The 16,084-nt window shown below is 53.7% G+C and overlaps 1 protein-coding gene across 1 annotated transcript in view; it reads right to left on the bottom strand.

Annotated features, from left to right (window-relative positions):
* Window positions 1-5,349: 5,349 nt before the first annotated feature.
* The window catches only part of LOC135507236 (protein FAM184B-like), a 39,892-nt gene continuing 29,157 nt past the window's right edge, over window positions 5,350-16,084 (bottom strand). The window contains 5 exon segments of the mRNA XM_064926832.1: window positions 5,350-5,609; window positions 6,333-6,439; window positions 6,441-6,704; window positions 9,121-9,228; window positions 15,304-15,421. Of these exon segments, the coding sequence (XP_064782904.1) occupies window positions 5,516-5,609; window positions 6,333-6,439; window positions 6,441-6,704; window positions 9,121-9,228; window positions 15,304-15,421 (691 nt within the window). The 3' untranslated portion in view covers window positions 5,350-5,515.

Raw genomic sequence — 16,084 nt, forward strand, 5'->3', positions numbered from 1 at the left:
CTGCAGTAGATATCTCAGATAGGGGGGAGTGAACAGGTGTTGTGTGGAGGATGAGGGCTGCAGTAGATATCTCAGATAGGGGGGAGTGAACAGGTGTTGTGTGGAGGATGAGGGCTGCAGTAGATATCTCAGATAGGGGGGGGGGTGAACAGGTGTTGTGTGGGGGATGAGGGCTGCAGTAGATATCTCAGATAGGGAGGAGTGAACGGGTGTTGTGTGGAGGATGAGGGCTGCAGTAGATATCTCAGATAGGGGGGAGTGAACAGGTGTTGTGTGGAGGATGAGGGCTGCAGTAGATATCTCAGATAGGGAGGAGTGAACAGGTGTTGTATGTGGAGGATGAGGGCTGCAGTAGGTATCTCAGATAGAGGGGAGTGAACGGGTGTTGTATGTGGAGGATGAGGGCTGCAGTAGGTATCTCAGATAGGGAGGAGTGAGGCCTAAGAGGGTTTTATAAATAAGCGTCAACCAGTGGGTCTTGCGACGGGTATACAGAGATGACCAGTTTACAGAGTATATAATTGTCCCTAGAATTTCCAAACAAACAGCTGGAGGCCGGGCTTTCTCCTATAGAGCTCCATTTTTATGGAACGGTCTGCCTACCCATGTCAGAGACGCAAACTCGGTCTCAACCTTTAAGTCTTTACTGAAGACTCATCTCTTCAGTGGGTCATATGATTGAGTGTCGTCTGGCCCAGGAGTGGGAAGGTGAACGGAAAGGCTCTGGAGCAACGAACCGCCCTTGCTGTCTCTGCCTGGCCGGTTCCCCTCTTTCCACTGGGATTCTCTGCCTCTAACCCTATTACAGGGGCTGAGTCACTGGCTTACTGGGGCTCTCTCATGCCGTCCCTGGAAGGGGTGCGTGGGTTGATTCACTGATGTGATCTTCCTGTCTGGGTTGGCGCCCCCCCTTGGGATGTGCCGTGGCAGAGATCTTTGTGGGCTATACTCGGCCCTCTCACCTGGTTAACTCATTCATCCTGGTTCAGGGAAACAGCCCCCCAGTCACCTGGTTCAGGGAAACAGCCCCCCAGTCACCTGGTTCAGGGAAACAGCCCCCCAGTCACCTGGTTCAGGGAAACAGCCCCCCAGTCACCTGGTTCAGGAAACAGCCCCAGTCACCTGGTTCAGGGAAACAGCCCCCAGTCACCTGGTTCAGGGAAACAGCCCCCAGTCACCTGGTTCAGGGAAACAGCCCCCAGTCACCTGGTTCGGGAAACAGTCCCCCAGTCACCTGGTTAACTCATTCATCCTGGTTCAGGGAAACAGCCCCCAGTCACCTGGTTCAGGAAACAGCCCCCAGTCACCTGGTTCAGGGAAACAGCCCCCAGTCACCTGGTTCAGGGAAACAGCCCCCAGTCACCTGGTTAACTCATTCATCCTGGTTCAGGGAAACAGCCCCCCAGTCACCTGGTTCAGGAAACAGCCCCCCAGTCACCTGGTTCAGGGAAACAGCCCCCCAGTCACCTGGTTCAGGGAAACAGCCCCCATTCAGGGAAACCCCCAGTCACCTGGTTCAGGGAAACAGCCCCCAGTCACCTGGTTCAGGGAAACAGCCCCCAGTCACCTGGTTCAGGGAAACAGCCCCCATCACCTGGTTAACTCATTCATCCTGGTTCAGGGAAACAGCCCCAGTCAGTCATCCTGGTTCAGGGAAACAGCCCCCAGTCACCTGGTTAACCAGTCATCCTGGTTCAGGGAAACAGCCCCCAGTCACCTGGTTAACTCATTCATCCTGGTTCAGGGAAACAGCCCCCCAGTCACCTGGTTCAGGGAAACAGCCCCCAGTCACCTGGTTAACTCATTCATCCTGGTTCAGGGAAACAGCCCCCAGTCACCTGGTTCAGGGAAACAGCCCCCAGTCACCTGGTTAACTCATTCATCCTGGTTCAGGGAAACAGCCCCCAGTCACCTGGTTAACTCATTCATCCTGGTTCAGGGAAACAGCCCCCAGTCACCTGGTTCAGGGAAACAGCCCCCCAGTCACCTGGTTAACTCATTCATCCTGGTTCAGGGAAACAGCCCCCAGTCACCTGGTTCAGGGAAACAGCCCCCAGTCACCTGGTTAACTCATTCATTCAGGGAAACAGCCCCCAGTCACCTGGTTCAGGGAAACAGCCCCCAGTCACCTGGTTAACTCATTCATCCTGGTTCAGGGAAACAGCCCCCAGTCACCTGGTTCAGGGAAACAGTCCCCCAGTCACCTGGTTAACTCATTCATCCTGGTTCAGGGAAAAACAGCCCCAGTCACCTGGTTAACTCATTCATCCTGGTTCACCTGGTTCAGGGAAACAGCCCCCAGTCACCTGGTTAACTCATTCATCCTGGTTCAGGGAAACAGCCCCCAGTCACCTGGTTCAGGGAAACAGCCCCCAGTCACCTGGTTAACTCATTCATCCTGGTTCAGGGAAACAGCCCCCAGTCACCTGGGGAAACAGCCCCCAGTCACCTGGTTCAGGGAAACAGCCCCCCAGTCACCTGGTTCAGGGAAACCCCCAGTCACCTGGTTAACTCATTCATCCTGGTTCAGGGAAACAGCCCCCAGTCACCTGGTTAACTCATTCATCCTGGTTCAGGAAAACAGCCCCCCAGTCACCTGGTTAACTCATTCATCCTGGTTCAGGGAAACAGCCCCCCAGTCACCTGGTTAACTCATTCATCCTGGTTCAGTCACCTGGTTCAGGGAAACAGCCCCCAGTCACCTGGTTCAGGGAAACAGCCCCCCAGTCACCTGGTTAACTCATTCATCCTGGTTCAGGGAAACAGCCCCCCAGTCACCTGGTTAACTCATTCATCCTGGTTCAGGGAAACAGCCCCCCAGTCACCTGGTTCAGGGAAACAGCCCCCCAGTCACCTGGTTCAGGGAAACAGCCCCCCAGTCACCTGGTTAACTCATTCATCCTGGTTCAGGAAACAGCCCCCCAGTCACCTGGTTAACTCATTCATCCTGGTTCAGGGAAACAGCCCCCAGTCACCTGGTTCAGGGAAACAGCCCCCAGTCACCTGGTTCAGGGAAACAGCCCCCAGTCACCTGGTTCAGGGAAACAGCCCCCAGTCACCTGGTTAACTCATTCATCCTGGTTCAGGAAAACAGCCCCCAGTCACCTGGTTCAGGAAACAGCCCCCAGTCACCTGGTTAACTCATTCATCCTGGTTCAGGGAAACAGCCCCCAGTCACCTGGTTAACTCATTCATCCTGGTTCAGGAAACAGCCCCCCAGTCACCTGGTTCAGGGAAACAGCCCCCCAGTCACCTGGTTCAGGGAAACAGCCCCCCAGTCACCTGGTTAACTCATTCATCCTGGTTCAGGGAAACAGCCCCCCAGTCACCTGGTTAACTCATTCATCCTGGTTCAGGGAAACAGCCCCCAGTCACCTGGTTAACTCATTCATCCTGGTTCAGGGAAACAGCCCCCAGTCACCTGGTTAACTCATTCATCCTGGTTCCCCCCAGTCACCTGGTTAACTCATTAACCAGTCACCTGGTTCAGGGAAACAGCCCCCAGTCACCTGGTTAACTCATTCATCCTGGTTCAGGAAACAGCCCCCAGTCACCTGGTTCAGGGAAACACCCCCAGTTACCTGGTTCAGGGAAACAGCCCCCAGTCACCTGGTTCAGGAAACAGCCCCCCAGTCACCTGGTTCAGGGAAACAGCCCCCAGTCACCTGGTTCAGGAAACAGCCCCCAGTCACCTGGTTCAGGAAACAGCCCCCAGTCACCTGGTTCAGGAAACAGCCCCCAGTCACCTGGTTCAGGAAACAGCCCCCAGTCACCTGGTTCAGGGAAACACAGTCACCTGGTTCAGGAAACAGCCCCCAGTCACCTGGTTCAGGGAAACAGCCCCCAGTCACCTGGTTAACTCATTCATCCTGGTTCAGGGAAACAGCCCCCAGTCACCTGGTTAACTCATTCATCCTGGTTCGGGAACAGCCCCCAGTCACCTGGTTCGGGAAACAGCCCCCCAGTCACCTGGTTCGGGAAACAGCCCCCCAGTCACCTGGTTCAGGGAAACAGCCCCCAGTCACCTGGTTCGGGAAACAGCCCCCTCATTCATCCTGGTTCAGGGAAACAGCCCCCAGTCACCTGGTTAACTCATTCATCCTGGTTCAGGGAAACAGCCCCCCAGTCACCTGGTTAACTCATTCATCCTGGTTCAGGGAAACAGCCCCCCAGTCACCTGGTTCAGGAAACAGCCCCCCAGTCACCTGGTTCAGGAAACAGCCCCCCAGTCACCTGGTTCAGGAAACAGCCCCCCAGTCACCTGGTTCAGGAAACAGCCCCCCAGTCACCTGGTTCAGGAAACAGCCCCCCAGTCACCTGGTTCAGGGAAACAGCCCCCAGTCACCTGGTTCAGGGAAACAGCCCCCAGTCACCTGGTTAACTCATTCATCCTGGTTCAGGGAAACAGCCCCCAGTCACCTGGTTCAGGGAAACAGCCCCCAGTCACCTGGTTCAGGGAAACAGCCCCCAGTCACCTGGTTCAGGGAAACAGCCCCCAGTCACCTGGTTAACTCATTCATCCTGGTTCAGGGAAACAGCCCCCAGTCACCTGGTTCAGGGAAACAGCCCCCCAGTCACCTGGTTAACTCATTCATCCTGGTTCAGGGAAACAGCCCCCCAGTCACCTGGTTAACTCATTCATCCTGGTTCAGGGAAACAGCCCCCCAGTCACCTGGTTCAGGGAAACAGCCCCCCAGTCACCTGGTTAACTCATTCATCCTGGTTCAGGGAAACAGCCCCCCAGTCACCTGGTTAACTCATTCATCCTGGTTCAGGGAAACAGCCCCCCAGTCACCTGGTTAACTCATTCATCCTGGTTCAGGGAAACAGCCCCCCAGTCACCTGGTTCAGGGAAACAGCCCCCCAGTCACCTGGTTCAGGGAAACAGCCCCCCAGTCACCTGGTTCAGGGAAACAGCCCCCCAGTCACCTGGTTAACTCATTCATCCTGGTTCGGGGAAACAGCCCCCCAGTCACCTGGTTCAGGGAAACAGCCCCCAGTCACCTGGTTAACTCATTCATCCTGGTTCGGGAAACAGCCCCCCAGTCACCTGGTTAACTCATTCATCCTGGTTCAGGGAAACAGCCCCCCAGTCACCTGGTTCAGGGAAACAGCCCCCCAGTCACCTGGTTAACTCATTCATCCTGGTTCAGGGAAACAGCCCCCCAGTCACCTGGTTCAGGGAAACAGCCCCCAGTCACCTGGTTCAGGGAAACAGCCCCCCAGTCACCTGGTTCAGGGAAACAGCCCCCCAGCCACCTGGTTAACTCATTCATCCTGGTTCGGGAAACAGCCCCCCTCCAGTATCTGAAGCTGATACAACAACAAACCACAGACAGCAGATTAAATATAAATAAAATACTTTATTCCACATTATAGATTATAATACAAGACATTTGCATTGAACAAGCATCGTTTTGGTCTGTCAGGTGTTTTGTTTAAAGCTGAGTGTGTTGTACAGGTGTGTAGAGGTCACCTGTGTGTGTGTGGTGTGTGTGTGTGTGTGTGTGTGTGTTCAGAAGGAGAAGTACTTTGTGTACCAATCCTGCCTCTGAGGGTCCCGCCCCTCTGCCCCCTGGCCACTCCCCCTCTGCTCCAAATATGGGCTCCTGGGAACACAGGAAGCACATTTTAGACTGCTGGGGGACAGACAGACAGACAGACAGACAGACAGACAGAAAGAGACAGACAGAGAAACAAACAGACAGACAGACAGAAAGAGACAGACAGAAAGAAACAGACAGACAGAGAGACAAACAGACAGAGAGTCAGACAGACAGAAAGAGACAGACAGAGACAAACAGGCAGAGAGTCAGACAGATAGAGAGAGAGAGACAGAGAGAAATACAGAAGGAGACAGACAACTATGGGATGATATTCTTAGACAGACAGAGAGACAAACAGACAGAGTCAGACAGACAGACAGACAGACAGACAGACAGACAGAGAGAGAGACAGACAGAAATACAGAAGGAGACAGACAACTATGGGATGATATTCTTAGACAGACAGAGAGACAAACAGACAGAGTCAGACAGACAGACAGACAGACAGACAGACAGAAAGAGAGACAGACAGAAATACAGAAGGAGACAGACAACTATGGGATGATATTCTTAGACAGACAGAGAGACAAACAGACAGAGTCAGACAGACAGTCAGACAGACAGAGAGTCAGACAGACAGAGAGAGAGAGACAGACAGAAATACAGAAGGAGACAGACAACTATGGGATGATATTCTTAGACAGACAAAGAAGGACATTGGGCTTTGTGAAGGAACACAGACAGCGCTATTGGCTGTGCTGTTTCCATAGATACAGTATCTGTTACCTGGTTGACTGGCTGTTCAGGTGTGGGTGGAGCTCCTGCGAGGGTGAGGTGACGTGTCGAATCCCGTGTCGAGGCTCGGGGAGGGAGGATGGACAGAGGGGGAGGGGGTGGTGGGAGCAGGGGGAGAGGAGTGGGGGTACGAGAGAGAGGGCCGCGACCGCTGGGATCCAAACTGGGAGACCTGGGAGTACGGGGGAGGGAGGGGGAGGAACGGGGGAGAGAGGAGGAGGCGTAGGGAAGAGTTGAGGAGGGGGAGGGATGTTGGGGGAGGCAGGGGGAGGGGGTGTCGTGGGGGAGGAGGACGCTCCTCTCGTAGGCGCTGAGGTTTGGAACGCTGGTGATGCGGGGCGGAGACTCCTCCACACGCTTCCTCTGAAACACAACGTCATGACGACAACATTCATACAACACAGTGAAACACTAGTTAATCCCACCAATACAACACTAGTTAATCCCACCAATACAACACAGTGAAACACTAGTTAATCCCACCAATACAACACAGTGAAACACTAGTTAATCCCACCAATACAACACTAGTTAATCCCACCAATACAACCCTAGTTAATCCCACCAATACAACACAGTGAAACACTAGTTAATCCCACCAATACAACACAGTGAAACACTAGTTAATCCCACCAATACAACACTAGTTAATCCCACCAATACAACACTAGTTAATCCCACCAATACAACACAGTGAAACACTAGTTAATCCTACCAATACAACACTAGATAATCCCACCAATACAACACTAGTTAATCCCACCAATACAACACAGTGAAACACTAGTTAATCCTACCAATACAACACTAGATAATCCCACCAATACAACACTAGTTAATCCCACCAATACAACACAGTGAAACACTAGTTAATCCCACCAATACAACACTAGTTAATCCCACCAATACAACACTAGTTAATCCCACCAATACAACACAGTGAAACACTAGTTAATCCTACCAATACAACACTAGATAATCCCACCAATACAACACTAGTTAATCCCATCAATACAACACAGTGAAACACTAGTTAATCCCACCAATACAACACAGTGAAACACTAGTTAATCCCACCAATACAACACTAGTTAATCCCACCAATACAACACAGTGAAACACTTGTTAATCCCACCAATACAACACAGTGAAACACTAGTTAATCCCACCAATACAACACTAGTTAATCCCACCAATACAACCCTAGTTAATCCCACCAATACAACACAGTGAAACACTAGTTAATCCCACCAATACAACACAGTGAAACACCAGTTAATCCCACCAATACAACACTAGTTAATCCCACCAATACAACACTAGTTAATCCCACCAATACAACACAGTGAAACACTAGTTAATCCTACCAATACAACACTAGATAATCCCACCAATACAACACTAGTTAATCCCACCAATACAACACAGTGAAACACTAGTTAATCCTACCAATACAACACTAGATAATCCCACCAATACAACACTAGTTAATCCCACCAATACAACACAGTGAAACACTAGTTAATCCCACCAATACAACACTAGTTAATCCCACCAATACAACACTAGTTAATCCCACCAATACAACACAGTGAAACACTAGTTAATCCTACCAATACAACACTAGATAATCCCACCAATACAACACTAGTTAATCCCACAAATACAACACTAGTTAATCCCACCAATACAACACAGTAAAACACTAGTTAATCCCACCAATACAACACAGTGAAACACTAGTTAATCCCACCAATACAACACAGTGAAACACTAGTTAATCCCACCAATACAACACGGTGAAACACTAGTTAATCCCACCAATACAACACAGTGAAACACTAGTTAATCCCACCAATACAACACGGTGAAACACTAGTTAATCCCACAAATACAACACTAGTTAATCCCACCAATACAACACAGTAAAACACTAGTTAATCCCACCAATACAACATAGTGAATAACTAGTTAATCCCACCAATACAACCCTAGTTAATCCCACCAATAGTGCACAGTTAAACACTATTTAATCCTACCAATACAACACTAGTTAATCCCACCAATACAACACTAGTTAATCCCACCAATACAACACTAGTTAATCCCACCAATACAACACAGTAAAACACTAATTAATCCCACCAATACAACACAGTGAAACACTAGTTAATCCCACCAATACAACACAGTGAAACACTAGTTAATCCCACCAATACAACACAGTGAAACACTAGTTAATCCCACCAATACAACACTAGTTAATCCTACCAATACAACACTAGTTAATCCCACAATACAACACTAGTTAATCCCACTAGATACAACACTAGTTAATCCCACCAATACAACATAGTGTATAACTAGTTAATCCCACCAATACAACACTAGATAATCCCACCAATACAACGCTAGATAATCCCACCAATACAACACTAGTTAATCCTACCAATACAACACTAGTTAATCCCACCAATACAACACTAGTTAATCCCACTAGATACAACACTAGTTAATCCCACCAATACAACATAGTGTATAACTAGTTAATCCCACCAATACAACACTAGATAATCCCACCAATACAACGCTAGATAATCCCACCAATATAACACTAGTTAATCCCACCAATACAACACAGTAAAACACTAATTAATCCCACCAATACAACACAGTAAAACACTAATTAATCCCACCAATACAACACAGTAAAACACTAGTTCATCCCACCAATACAACACAGTGAAACACAAAGACAACAGAGGAGTGTGTGTGTCACCCTCATAGATGGTGTAACGATCCCGGGGTGTGGCCTGTTGTCATGGAGCCTGAGGGTTCCGTTGTCCCCGGCAACCGGAGGATGAAACTGCAGCTGATGTCGTTCCTCCTGGAGAAACAATGAGACATCAGGTGTGTGTGGTAGGAGGGGGGTAGGAGTGGGGGGTAGGAGTGGGGGGTAGGAGTGGGGGGTAGGAGTGGGGTAGGAGTGGGGGGTAGGAGTGGGGTAGGAGTGGGGTAGGAGTGGGGGTAGGAGTGGGGGGTAGGAGTGGGGTAGGAGTGGGGGTAGGAGTGGGGGGGTAGGAGTGGGGGTAGGAGTGTGGTAGGAGGGGGGGTAGGAGTGGGGGGTAGGAGTGGGGGGTAGGAGTGGGGTAGGAGTGGGGGGTAGGAGTGGGGTAGGAGTGGGGGTAGGAGTGGGGTAGGAGTGGGGGTAGGAGTGGGGGTAGGAGTGTGGTAGGAGGGGGGTAGGAGTGGGGGTAGGAGTGTGGGGTAGGAGTGGGGTAGGAGTGGGGGTAGGAGTGGGGTAGGAGTGGGGTAGGAGTGGGGGATAGGAGTGGGGTAGGAGTGGGGGGTAGGAGTGGGGTAGGAGTGGGGGGTAGGAGTGGGGTAGGAGTGGGGGGTAGGAGTGGGGTAGGAGTGGGGGTAGGAGTGGGGTAGGAGTGGGGGGTAGGAGTGGGGGTAGGGTGGGGGGTAGGAGTGGGGTAGGAGTGGGGGGTAGGAGTGGGGTAGGAGTGGGGTAGGAGTGGGGGGTAGGAGTGGGGTAGGAGTGGGGGGTAGGAGTGGGGTAGGAGTGGGTGGTAGGAGTGGGTGGTAGGAGTGGGGTAGGAGTGGGGGGTAGGAGTGGGGTAGGAGTGGGGGTAGGAGTGGGGTAGGAGTGGGGTAGGAGTGGGGTAGGAGTGGGGTAGGAGTGGGGTAGGAGTGGGGGGTAGGAGTGGGGTAGGAGTGGGGGGGTAGGAGTGGGGTAGGAGTGGGGGGTAGGAGTGGGGTAGGAGTGGGGGGTAGGAGTGGGGTAGGGTGGGGTAGGAGTGGGGGGGTAGGAGTGGGGGGTAGGAGTGGGGTAGGAGTGGGGTAAGAGTGGGGGTAGGAGTGGGGTAGGAGTGGGGGGTAGGAGTGGGGTAGGAGTGGGGTAGGAGTGTGGGGTAGGTGTGGGGGGGTAGGAGTGGGGGTAGGAGTGGGGTAGGAGTGTGGGGTAGGTGTGGGGGTAGGAGTGGGGTAGGTGTGGGGGTAGGAGTGGGGTAGGTGTGGGGGGTAGGAGTGGGGTAGGTGTGGGGGTAGGAGTGGGGTAGGAGTGGGGGTAGGAGTGGGGTAGGTGTGGGGGGTAGGAGTGGGGTAGGTGTGTGGGGTGGGACTGGGGTAGGTGTGGGGTAGGTGTGGGTAGGAGTGGGGTAGGTGTGGGGGGTAGGTGTGGGGGTAGGAGTGGGGTAGCAGTGGGGTAGGAGTGGGGTAGGTGTGGGGGTAGGAGTGGGGTAGCAGTGGGGTAGGTGTGGGGTAGGTGTGGGGGTAGGACTGGGGTAGGTGTGGGGTAGGTGTGGGAGGTAGGAGTGGGGTAGGTGTGGGGGGTAGGTGTGGGGGGTAGGAGTGGGGTAGCAGTGGGGTAGGAGTGGGGTAGGTGTGGGGGGTAGGAGTGGGGTAGCAGTGGGGTAGGTGTGGGGTAGGTGTGGGGGGTAGGACTGGGGTAGGTGTGGGGTAGGTGTGGGAGGTAGGAGTGGGGTAGGTGTGGGGGGTAGGAGTGGGGTAGGTGTGGGGTAGGTGTGTGGGGTAGGACTGGGGTAGGTGTGGGGTAGGTGTGGGAGGTAGGAGTGGGGTAGGTGTGGGGTAGGTGTGGGGGGTAGAAGTGGGGTAGGTGTTTGAGGGGTAGGAATGGGGTAGGTGTGTGGGGTAGGAGTGGGGTAGGAGTGGGGGGTCGGAGTGTGGGGTACATTTAAGTCATTTAGCAGACGCTCTTATCCAGAGCGACTTACAAATTGGTGAATTCACCTTCTGACATCCAGTGGAACAGCCACTTTACAATAGTGCATCTAAATCATTAAGGGGGGTGGTGAGAAGGATTACTTATTCTATCCTAGGTATTCCTTGAAGAGGTGGTGGGGTAGGTGTGTGGGGTAGGAGTGGGGCGTAGGAGTGGGGGGTAGCTGTTTGTGGGGTAGGAAGGGGGGTAGCTGTGTGTGGGGGGTAGGTGTGGGTTAGGTGCGTATGGGGTAGGTATGGGAGGTAAAAGTGGGGTAGGTGTGTGTTAGGAGTGGGGTAGGTGTGTGTGGTAGGAGTGGGGTAGGTGTGTGGGGTAGGAGTGGGGGTAGCTGTGTGTGGGGTAGGAGTGGGAGGTAGCTGTGTGTGGGGCATAGGTGTGTATGGGGTAGGTATGGGGTGTAGAAGTGGGGTAGGTGTGTGGGGTTAGGTGTGGGGTAGGAGTGGGGTAGGAGTGTGGGGGTAGGTGTGCGGGTAGGAGAGGGGTAGGTGTGTGGGGGGTAGGAGTGGGGTATATATGTGTGGGGTATGTGTGTATGGGGTAGAAGTGGGGTAGGTGTGTGTGGGTAGGTGTGTGGGGTAGGAGTGGGGCAGGTTTTTGTGGGGTAGGTGTTTGAGGGGTAGGAGGGGGTAGGTGTGTATGGGGTAGGTGTGGGGGGTAGGTGTGTGTTCGGTGTGGGGGTAGGAATGGGGCAGGTGTGTGGGTTAGGAGTGTGGGGTAAGAGTGTGTGGGGTAGATGTGTTGGGTAGGAGTATGAAGTAGGTGTGTGTGGGTAGGAATGTGGGGTAGGATGTGTGGGGTAGGAGTGTGTGGTGTAGGTGTGTGTGAGATAGTGTGTGTGGTAGGTGTGTGTGTGTGTGGTAGATGTGTGTGGGGTAGGTGTGTGGTAGGTGTAAGTGGTAGATGTGTGTGGGGTAGGTGTGTGTTGGGTAGGTTTTTGTGGGGTTGGTGTTTGTGGGGGTAGAGGTGGGGCAGGTTTGGGGTAGATGTGTGCAGTAGGTGTGTGGGGTAGGTGTGTGGAGTAGGAGTGTGGGGTAGGAGTGGGGAGTAGGTGTGTGTGGTAGTTGTGTGTGTGGTAGATGTGTTTGGGGTAGATGTGTTTGGGGTAGGCGTGTGTGTGGTAGATGTGTGTGGGGTAGGTGTGTGTAGGATAGGTGTGTGTGTGGGGTAGGTTTGTGTGTGGTAGATGTGTGTGGGGTAGGTGTAGGTAGGGTAGGTGTGTTGGGTAGGTGTGTGGTAGATGTGTGTGGGGTAGGTGTGTGGTAGGTGTGTGGTAGATGTGTGTGGGGTAGGAGTGGGGGGTAGGAGTGGGTAGGAGTGGGGTAGGTATGTGGGGTAGGAGTGGGGTAGGTGTGTGGGGTAGGAGTGGGGTTGGAGTGGGGGGTAGGAGTGGGGTAGGAGTGGGGTAGGTGGGTGGGGTAGGAGTGGGGGGTAGGAGTGGGGGTAGATGTGTGTGTGGTAGGTGTGTGGGGTAGGCGTGGGGGGTAGGAGTGGGTAGGAGTGGGGTAGGTGTGTGGGGTAGGAGTGGGGTAGGTGTGTGGGGTAGGAGTGGGGTAGGTGTGTGGGGTAGGAGTGGGGGCGTAGGAGTGGGGGGTAGCTGTTTGTGGGTAGGAGTGGGAGGTAGCTGTGTGTGGGGGATAGGTGTGTATGGGGTAGGTATGGGGTGTAGAAGTGGGGTAGGTGTGTGGGGTTAGCTGTGGGGTAGGTGTGTGGGGTAAGAGTGTGGGGTAGGAGTGTGGGGGTAGGTGTGCGGGTAGGAGAGGGGTAGGTGTGTGGGGGGTAGGAGTGGGGTATAGATGTGTGGGGTAGGTGTGTATGGGGTAGAAGTGGGGTAGTTGTTTGGGGTACGTGTGGGTAGGTGTGTGGGGTAGGAGTGGGGTAGGTGTTTGAGGGGTAAGAGGGGGTAGGTGTGTATGGGGTAGGTGTGGGGGGTAGGTGTGTGTTCGGTGTGGGGGTAGGAATGGGGTAGGTGTGTGGGGTAGGAGTGTGGGGTAAGAGTGTGTGGGGTAGATGTGTGGGGTAGGAGTATGATGTAGGTGTGTGTGGTGTAGGTGTGTGGGGTAGGTGTGTTAGGTGTGTGGGGTAGGTGTGTGGGTAGGAATGTGGGGTAGGTTTGTGGGGTAGGATGTGTGGGGTAGGAATGTGGGGTAGGAGTGTGTGGTGTAGGTGTGTGTGGGATAGTGTGTGTGGTAGGTGTGTGTGTGTGGTAGATGTGTGTGGGGTAGGTGTGTGGTAGGTGTAAGTGGTACATGTGTGTGGCGTAGGTGTGTGTTGGGTAGGTGTTTGTGGGGGTAGGAGTGGGGCAGGTTTGGGGTAGATGTGTGCAGTAGGTGTGTGGGGTAGGAGTGGGGTAGGTGTGTGGAGTAGGTGTGTGGGGTAAGAGTGGGGAGTAGGTGTGTGTGGTAGGTGTGTGTGGGGTAGATGTGTTTGGGGTAGGCGTGTGTGTGGTAGATGTGTGTGGGGTAGGTGTGTGTAGGGTAGGTGTGTGTGTGGGGTAGGTTTGTGTGCGGTAGATGTGTGTGGTGTAGGCAGGGTAGTTGTGTGTGGGGTAGGTGTGTGAGTGAATGTGAGGTAGGTGGGGTAAGTGTGTGCGCTAAGTGTGTGTGTACTGGTGTGTGAGTGAGTGTGAGGTAGATGAGTGAGTGAGTGTGAGGTAGGTGTGTGAGTGAGTGTGAGGTAGGTGTGTGAGTGAGTGTGAGGTGGGTGTGTGTGTGAGGTATATGTGTGAGTGAGTGTAAAGGTAGGTGTGTGAGTGAGTGTGAGGTAGGTGTGTATGTGAGGTAGATGTGTGAGTGAGTGTAAAGGTAGGTGTGTGAGTGAGTGTGAGGTAGGTGTGTATGTGAGGTAGATGTGTGAGTGAGTGTGAGGTAGGTGTGTGTATGAGTGTGAGTTAGGTGTGGTAAGTGTGTGTGTGTGTGTTGGTGTGTGGGGTAGGCATGTGTGGGGTAGGTAGGTGTGGGGGGTAGGTGTGTGAGTGTGGGGTAGGTGTGTGTGTGTGAGTGAGTGTGGGTTAGGTGTGTGTGCGGTAGGTAGGTGTGTGAGTGAGAGTGAGGTAGGTGTGTATGTGAGGTAGATGTGTGAGTGAGTGTGAGGTAGGTGTGTGTATGAGTGTGAGTTAGGTGTAGTAAGTGTGTGTGTGTTGGTGTGTGCGGTAGGCAGGTGTGGGGTAGGTAGGTGTGGGGGTAGGTGTGTGAGTGTGGGGTAGGTGTGTGAGTGTGGGGTAGGTGTGTGTGTGAGTGTGAGTGAGTGAGTGTGAGGTAGGTGTGTATGTGAGGTAGATGTGTGGGTGAGTGTGAGGTAGGTGGGGTAGGTGTGTGTGGTAAGTGTGTGTGTGTGTTGGTGTGTGGGGTAGGCAGGTGTGGGGTAGGTAGTTAGGTGGGGGGGTAGGTGTTTGTGTGTGAGTGTGGGGTAGGTGTGTGTGCGGTAGGTGTGTGAGTGAGTGTGGGGTAGGTGTGTGTGTGTGAGTGTGGGGTAGGTGTGTGTGTGTGTGAGTGTGGGGTAGGTGTGTGTGCGGTAGGTGTGTGAGTGTGGGGTAGGTGTGTGTGCGGTAGGTGTGTGTGTGGGGTAGGTGTGGGCGGTAGGTGTGTGAGTGGGGGGTAGGTGTGTGGGGCAGGTAGGTGAGTGTGGGGTAGGTGAGTGTGTGCGGTAGGTGTGTGTGTGTGAGTGTGGGGTAGGTGTGTGTGCGGTTGGTGTGTGTGTGTGGGGTAGGTGTGTGTGCGGTAGGTGTGTGAGTGTGGGGTAGGTAGGTGGGGGGTAGGTGTGTGTGGGGGGTAGGTGTGAGTGTGGGGTAGGTGTGTGTGCGGTAGGTAGGTGGGGGTAAGTGTGTGTGGGGGTAGGTGTGTGAGTGTGGGGTAGGTAGGTGGGGGTAGGTGTGTGTGGGGGTAGGTGTGTGAGTGTGGGGTAGGTGTGTGTGCGGTAGGTAGGTGGGGGGTAGGTGTGTGTGGGGGTAGGTGTGTGAGTGTGGGGTAGGTAGGTGGGGGGTAGGTGTGTGTGGGGGGTAGGTGTGTGAGTGTGGGGTAGGTGTGTGAGTGTGGGGTAGGTAGGTGGGGGTAGGTGTGTGTGGGGGGTAGGTGTGTGAGTGTGGGGTAGGTAGGTGGGGGGTAGGTGTGTGTGGGGGGTAGGTGTGTGAGTGTGGGGTAGGTGTGTGTGCGGTAGGTAGGTGGGGGGTAGGTGTGTGTGGGGGTAGGGTGTGAGTGTGGGGTAGGTGTGTGTTCTTACCACCAGGCGTTTGATGAGCTGGTTCCTCTCAGCGAGTCTCTCCTGTAGTCTCCCCATCTGGAGATCATCACAGAGAGGAACCTCCCTCCTCCTGCACCTCTCCTCACGCTCCCGTAGCCTGGGAACACACACACGTTAACCACACCCCTCTCCTCCTCCTGCTGGGAACACACATTAACCACACCCTCTCCTCCTCCTGCTGGGAACACACACACGTTAACCACACCCCTCTCCTCCTCCTGCTGGGAACACACACACGTTAACCACACCCTCTCCCTCCTCCTGCTGGGAACACACATTAACCACACCCCTCTCCTCCTCCTGCTGGGAACACACATTAACCACACCCCTCTCCTCCCGTAGCCTGGGAACACACACACGTTAACCACACCCCTCTCCTCCTACAGCCTGGGAACACACATTAACCACACCCCTCTCCTCCTGCTGGGAACACACATTAACCACACCCCTCTCCTCCTCCAGCCTGGGAACACACACTCATTAACCCCACCCCTCTCCTCCCGTAGCCTGGGAACACACATTAACCACACCCCTCTCCTCCTGCTGGGAACACACATTAACCACACCCCTCTCCTCCTCCAGCCTGGGAACACACACACATTAACCACACCCCTCTCCTCCTCCAGCCTGGGAACACACATTAACCACACCCCTCTCCTCCTCCAGCCTGGGAACACACACACATTAACCACACCCCTCTCCTCCTCCAGCCTGGGAACACACACACATTAACCACACCCCACTCCTCCTCCAGCCTGGG

This window comes from Oncorhynchus masou, chromosome 20, assembly GCF_036934945.1.
Source record: "Oncorhynchus masou masou isolate Uvic2021 chromosome 20, UVic_Omas_1.1, whole genome shotgun sequence".
NCBI lineage: Eukaryota > Metazoa > Chordata > Actinopteri > Salmoniformes > Salmonidae > Oncorhynchus > Oncorhynchus masou.